Source organism: Etheostoma spectabile, chromosome 22 (assembly GCF_008692095.1).
Source record: "Etheostoma spectabile isolate EspeVRDwgs_2016 chromosome 22, UIUC_Espe_1.0, whole genome shotgun sequence".
Lineage (NCBI taxonomy): Eukaryota > Metazoa > Chordata > Actinopteri > Perciformes > Percidae > Etheostoma > Etheostoma spectabile.
Genome location: NC_045754.1, coordinates 10287912 through 10294447, shown reverse-complemented (window position 1 = coordinate 10294447; position 6536 = coordinate 10287912). Strand labels below are relative to the sequence as shown.

The window sequence follows — 6536 nt, the reverse complement described above, 5'->3', positions numbered from 1 at the left end:
ATTTACAAGGACCCAACAGTTCTAATAGTTTCCTCCAGAGCAAGCAACAGTGCGACTACTACTACTACTAACATTCCCATCAGCCTCAGCTGCACTTTGAGTTTAGTGCTAATTTAACACACTAACACGCTAACCTAAGATGGTGAACATGCTGAACATTAAACTGCACCTGCTGAACATCAGCAGGTTAGAATCGTTATTGCCACCCTGTAGTCATGTCAGCATTGGCATTTCCTTTAAAGCGCCGCTGTGCCTGATATCAGCCTAACAGAGAAGGTACCATGGCTGTAGACTCCTAGTCTTGTTTTGATTCTGAGTTTGAAGCCAGTTCAACAGCGAAGACACATCAACACATGAACACAAATAAAACATTTGTGGCATAATGACAATAACAGGGTTAAAGAGAGACCCACTGGAAGACCCTTCATAGGCAGCTGATGCTGTCTGTCTGTCTGTCTGTCTGTCTGTCTGTCTGTCTGTTGCTACATTCAAGAAACTCTGTGGCTGCAGCTATGCTTTCACCATCTGGGTCTCTCTACAGCTAACCACTCTTTTTCTGCACGTGCCCCCCTTTCCTCCACAACCAAAACACCCACACACACACACACACACACACACACACACAGGTACATGTGCCCCTACACACACACAAACACACATACATTGCATTGCACAAGTTGCATGGATCAATTTCACCCCCGCGAAAGGACTTGACAGAAGAGTTGAGGAAGACCGGCCACTGAGCTCTGCCTGTGTCAACATGTCTGTCCACATCAGCAGGGAATATGACAAGCAGCTCTAATCCAAGAAAACCACATGCGTGTGTCACTTTATTTAGGATGCAAATTATGTATGAACCACTCAAGACAGCAGTGAGTAATTGTGTTGGGCTGTTAGCATTTCCTAATCAACACTCAATTACTCTGCGCTTAACCCACACAACTACTCAAGGAGAATAGACACTTGCAGTAATAAAAGCAAAACAAATTAAGCCGGAATGAGGAAAACAGGCTACAAGCAGCACATGTTCTGATCCAACCAGTTTTATCCCAGTCCCACTATTTAACGATTATCTTAACCTGGTCATTCACAGTAATGTGTGCATGTCACTGTACTGCATGTCACACACACCATACATCATACTTGAGCTCAGTGTTTGCTCGCAAAAACACAAGTTTAGGTGTATAAGCTGAGTCTGATCAAGCTCCTTATCACAACCGGAACAAAAACAAGGACAACCCTGGCATTCAGAAAACTCTCTGAAACAAAACTCTTAAGCAGAAATACTTTCAGAACATTTGGTGGAATTTCCTTCTCAGATATATAATAAGACGAATAAGAAAGAAAGAAAGAAAAAAAGAAAGATTAAGAATAAGAAAGTGAAAGTAAATCCATAAAGTCTGGTGAAAGTGCAGCCTACAGTATGCATTTCCAGATTAAGTACTAAGGGTATAGTACAGTGTATAGTATTGAGTGCATAATAAGTTATGTTTTTTGAAAGGTAAAATGGGTTCCAAAAAAACCAATACGATTGCACAGTTATAATGTACAGTACTAGAGTATATGATTGATTCAATGGTGAAAGAATGTAGGAATGTGTCGAGCTTCCTGAAACCAAACACTTAACAACTTTCATTATCTTTCACACACGCCAAAAAAAAAACATGTCTTGACAAACAAGAAAAGTACGTTTAAGCGGACTTACCTGAGCCCAGGGATGTCAAGTATATTGGTGAGGCCAGTCCAGTTTATGTCCAGAAGCTAAAAGAAGAAAAAAGAGAGAAGAACATATAGGTTTTGCAGAAAGTGCATAAAGTGTCAATTACTTTAAACAGATCAAAACCCTTAATGTTATTGTTTTCCTGCTTGTGCTTGTGCTTTACCACTCATTTGTAACAGGTGCGACAAGGAGTCCTACACAAAATGGAGCAAAACTAACATAAATCAGACGTTCTACGGATAAGTTGCTATTGTTTTAGTCCATTGTTTTTAAACAAAGCATTACTTTACCTACTATATTGCTGCCATATTCATTACTTAAGACACGTCTGAGTTATTCTCATGCTTCCCACTGAACACCAGTTTCGCAAAGGAATGTAAATTTAAAAAAAATAAACCAACACTTTCTCTGGCCTTGTATATTTAAGTGTATTGTTTTATCCTTTGACATGTCTTTCTTATTAGTTCACTCAAGCGTATAAACAGATGCTGTATGCACAAATAGCAACTGTTTATGAGTCACAAGTCAACAAGTGGTCAGAAAGCACAGATTCCTGTATGGAAATGTATACAAAAACACCTGCTTAGTAAAACATTTGTAAAAGCAGCAGCAAGCCTCAGAGGTCTCATTAGTAGATTAGGGACATGTATTTACATGGTCCAAGTACCAGTAGTATTATCATATATATATATATATATATATATATGATATATTAACTGATACAAAATCTAACAAGTTTTAATCACGTTATGGGTAAAACAGGCAGCAGGTATGTCAAATTTGCTACAATAAGAAAGACAGTAGAAGAAAAAAAAAAAAAAAAGAGTGTGAATGACATCAGCTGAGACCTGAAATGCAGGCAGATCTTTCCTCTCACTAAGCTTTGATCTGTTTCTGCCTTTTGCGCTGAAGCGGCTTTTTTAATGAGCCTTTCCCACCCTACTTTTCTGCCCAAGTTGCAGGGGAGCGGGGAGCACTGCAGGGCTAGAAATGTGTTTGAGAAGAAGTGCTGTAAGAAGGTTGTGTGGAGGGACAAAGCCCTGCCTGTAAAAAGACTACATCTGGGTAACAAGGATGAACTGAAAAACAGCACTGTCTTCCAACTATAAACTTAGTGGTTTCTGCATTTAAGTCATAAATAATTGATCACTAAATCAATTGCAAGTTTGCTTTCTTGCCGAGAGATTAAAATGGAAAGTACGCAGTCTGAGAAAAAAAGTCCCCATTTAAAGGAGTAAGACTGTTCAGTTTAGCCTGAGCCATGGACACTCTAGGGGTCTCACAGCAGAATGTGTTGCATCTTTTTATTTACAGTGCACTGAGTCGAGTTAGTGCGATCACACAGCCCCGCCGTGGCCAACGCCACTTATGGTCTGGAAAAGTTTCTATTTCATTTGACACTCAGGATAAATCCTTGTATGGCACGCTGAGAGAAGGAAGGTGAGCTATTTGAATTCCCGGGTACACAATGCCGAGGTACTTTTGCCCACAAGAAATTACTTTTGCAATTTATTTGCTCGCTCCTCCAGTATACCAATGTAATGTTCCTCATCTAAAAGCAGGAAGAAGATTGAGATGTATAAGTGTGTATATATTTTGTGTGTGTGTGTGGTGGTGTGTGTGTGTGTGTGTGTGTGTGTGTGTGTGTGTGTGTGTGTTTATGTATGTGGGACTGCAGCACAATTCACTGACTGGAGCTGCTGCCTTTTCCTTTCAGCCTCCTACAGTAATATCTCCACCTTGAGCTTTAGCTGAGTGCCTGGGGTAGAGAAATCTGCCAAAGTAGGGCTGGCTTGATCTGTTGCTATTTAAAGCTCCGCTATAGTTCCACTGGGTCCTCCCATTTGGAATAAATCGGCCAAACATTTTTAAGCTGTGCAGCAGTGGCTCTGCATAGGGGTTGGAAAGGGAGATTGATGGAATGGGCACTGGGAAATATTAGATATGCAAACAACTGGCAATGTGAAATGCAAATCATGGAAAGTGATGTGGAGTGTTGAGGCTGCAAGACAATGCTGATAGCACTGCCAGAGAAGGAAAACAAACTGGGAGTTAGGGTTGTAAAATGAAGGAAACACATTGTAATGTGATTCAGTTGTGATTTGACTTATATAACAAACATTTGAAGACCAATTTACATTCATTATATTGCCTAAAACAGGCAAACCGATAAAGCAGAAAACCAAGGAGGGATAGGTTTTATGAGGTGCAATGTTCTAACAAATAGTTACAAGATATTCAGGATGTTTTGTGATTTTCACAGACCTTGGTGCACATTTTGAATAAAGAGAACACAATGAAAGCATCTAGTGCAAGTTAAAAGAAAGTTTAAGAGTGTATGGGTAATCTGTTGCTCTGCTACACCATCTCAGGTGCTGGAAAAGACTAAGAAGGGACCTGTTTTTGTTTTTCCACATCACAAATCCTGGTTTAATAGCCTCTGCGCTATTCATATTGCATTTATTCAGACTGCTCTGTACAACAGGTTTAATTGAATTGACTTGTGCCACACTGTATCCCCAGCATCTGGACTTACTGGCTTCTTCAGAAAGAACACAGACAGAGCTCCAACAAGAGGCATATCACTCAGCAACGGCTCCATCACCACTCTCAACACGCCGTGGATCTATGGAAACACAAGAGAAACATATTAATAACTGTACACAAACGTACACAAAGGGAGAGCTACAGTAAAGGAAACTCGCACCCCACTGGCCCTTGACATTCCTCAGCGGTGGAGCCGTTAGCTGTGGCATATGACAGGTCGGAAACTCGATCACAGCCGGACTTCACACCTGCCCAGTGTCATCCTCCACCTTCTCCATAACACATTATGACAATTACAAGGATTATGATATTGGTAGTGGTTTTCACATATCATGTGGACACCACATAGCTGTTTAAATCCACACAAAGAACAAAGGATGTTTAAATTCTAGCACCAGTCTTGTTTTGAGGCAATACTTTCAACATAGATAGAAATACAATCTTATTGAAACAGCAATTACACAATTGAACCCAATACTAATAACACTCTTGAATCCAAAACCAATGAAGCTTTATGAGTGTTTGTATGCAGCTCTTTGAAGTAAAGGCCATCGCATCAGTCATTTTGTGAGTTTAAATCAGCTTCATAGAAAGGACATAGAGAGTCAGCTGGCAAACCAAAATGACAAGTATCCATGAATTTCAAAGCGGTAAAACTTTGAACCAAATTTTACATGCAGGAATTTGTACCTAAATCATTTCTGAAGTTTGAAAGCATTGACTTATCTATCAAAACATGACTACAATTTGAAAACAATCAGAGTATGAGATTTATTTGCAGGTTTAACAGGCTTTTAATGTACAGAAGCTGTGAGGATTGAGATCCATTGTAGTAGTGGGAACATGCGACAGGCGAATATTACTGTAAATAAATAATAAAAGGCCAAGACCCCTCTTGTCACAAAGCCGCAGTAATCTAAGCGTTATGGAGTCAAACGCACCTGCTCTGTGTAATGTAAACCAGCTCAAGGAGTGATTGGGACTGATGTATCAGTGGCTGATAATGAGCTCGGGAGATATGTTGGTCTCCCTGAGTTACATAATGAGGGCAGTGAGTCTCCTGGGGACCTAACATTACTCAGTCTTCAAGGAGGCACACACTGATTGTTTCTCTGCCTGCTATGTTCCACTGCAGCAAAACAAAAGGGTCAAGGGCATGCAAGAACAACAAAACACACCTGTGTAGTCCAGCACTACAGAGAGCAGGAAGGGGGGTGGAAGTTGTAAGGTTACATACACATTAATATTACACATTATAAAGCATTATGTAAATGCATTTTTTGTTAAAAAAATTAACTTTTATTAGTTAAAAAAAGTTTATTACATTCATTTAAAAGTGGGACTCAGTCTAGTAGGATCATTTTGATCTTTTACAGTAATTCAAAGTTAACTTCTACAGTAAAGCCTTTTCTTTGATTCTACAGAGTAGTCCCCCAACTTCATAACCTCTTAAGTGGTCTTAGGATTCATTAAATAGGATAGGATGGAATAAATAAGTAAAACATTTCTGCAGATCTAATTTTTCTAAATTTACCTCTAGTATTTTTTCTTTGGAAGTACTAGATAGTTTTTACCTCTTGAGGCCTCTAACATTGACAGAGGTTTAACAGGTTTGGTTTAACTGTTCAACATATCGACATGACAAACGTGCCAGTAGGGACTGCTTTTTTTTTAAAGGGGTTTCAAGTTAAAGCAACACCAAAGATTTGTTTGTACCTTAAAATAACGTTTCCAAAATCATTTCAGTGGTTCATCAACTCGTGACAGACTGAACAGCACTTCGGCCACTATTGGCAAAGTTACATAGTGCGGTTATAACCGCACTATGTAACTTTGCCAGATCGGGTAGCGGATCTGTAGTTTGAATGAGACAGCGGTAATGGACAATTCCGCTTCCAACCTGTAGGGAAACCGAAGAAGAAAAGTGCTTTGGTGTTGCTTTAAAAAATGTTAGGATCCGATGTCATAAAGCATTTCATAATGGTTGCTTACAAATGCACTCCATGCTTATTTTATTGTAGTCGTTGTTTACTTCATCATTACATGTCAGCCCCATCACTGAATACACAGTACACATGAGGGATTTGTGCTTTCATACCAGCGTATGATGAAATCATACCCCTATGCTGAAATCTTTATACACTACCGGTTAGAAGTTTGGGGTCACTTACAAATTTCCTTACCACTCCATAATAGACATAATACCAGCTGATCTGAGTGGGAGGCTGATCTTCAATGCAATATCTACATTGCCCATTATCAGTAACCA

At 39.6% G+C, this 6536-nt stretch overlaps 1 protein-coding gene across 4 annotated transcripts in view; it reads right to left on the bottom strand.

Moving 5' to 3' along the window:
• Positions 1 to 6536, bottom strand: part of esyt2b (extended synaptotagmin-like protein 2b) — a 35005-nt gene that overhangs the window by 19820 nt on the left and 8649 nt on the right. For all 4 annotated transcript variants that reach the window (XM_032504105.1, XM_032504106.1, XM_032504107.1 and 1 more), the window contains exons 6-7: positions 4257 to 4346; positions 1706 to 1761 (exon numbers count right to left, since the gene is read on the bottom strand). In XM_032504105.1, the coding sequence (XP_032359996.1) occupies positions 1706 to 1761; positions 4257 to 4346 (146 nt within the window). The remainder of the gene's footprint in view (positions 1 to 1705; positions 1762 to 4256; positions 4347 to 6536) is intronic.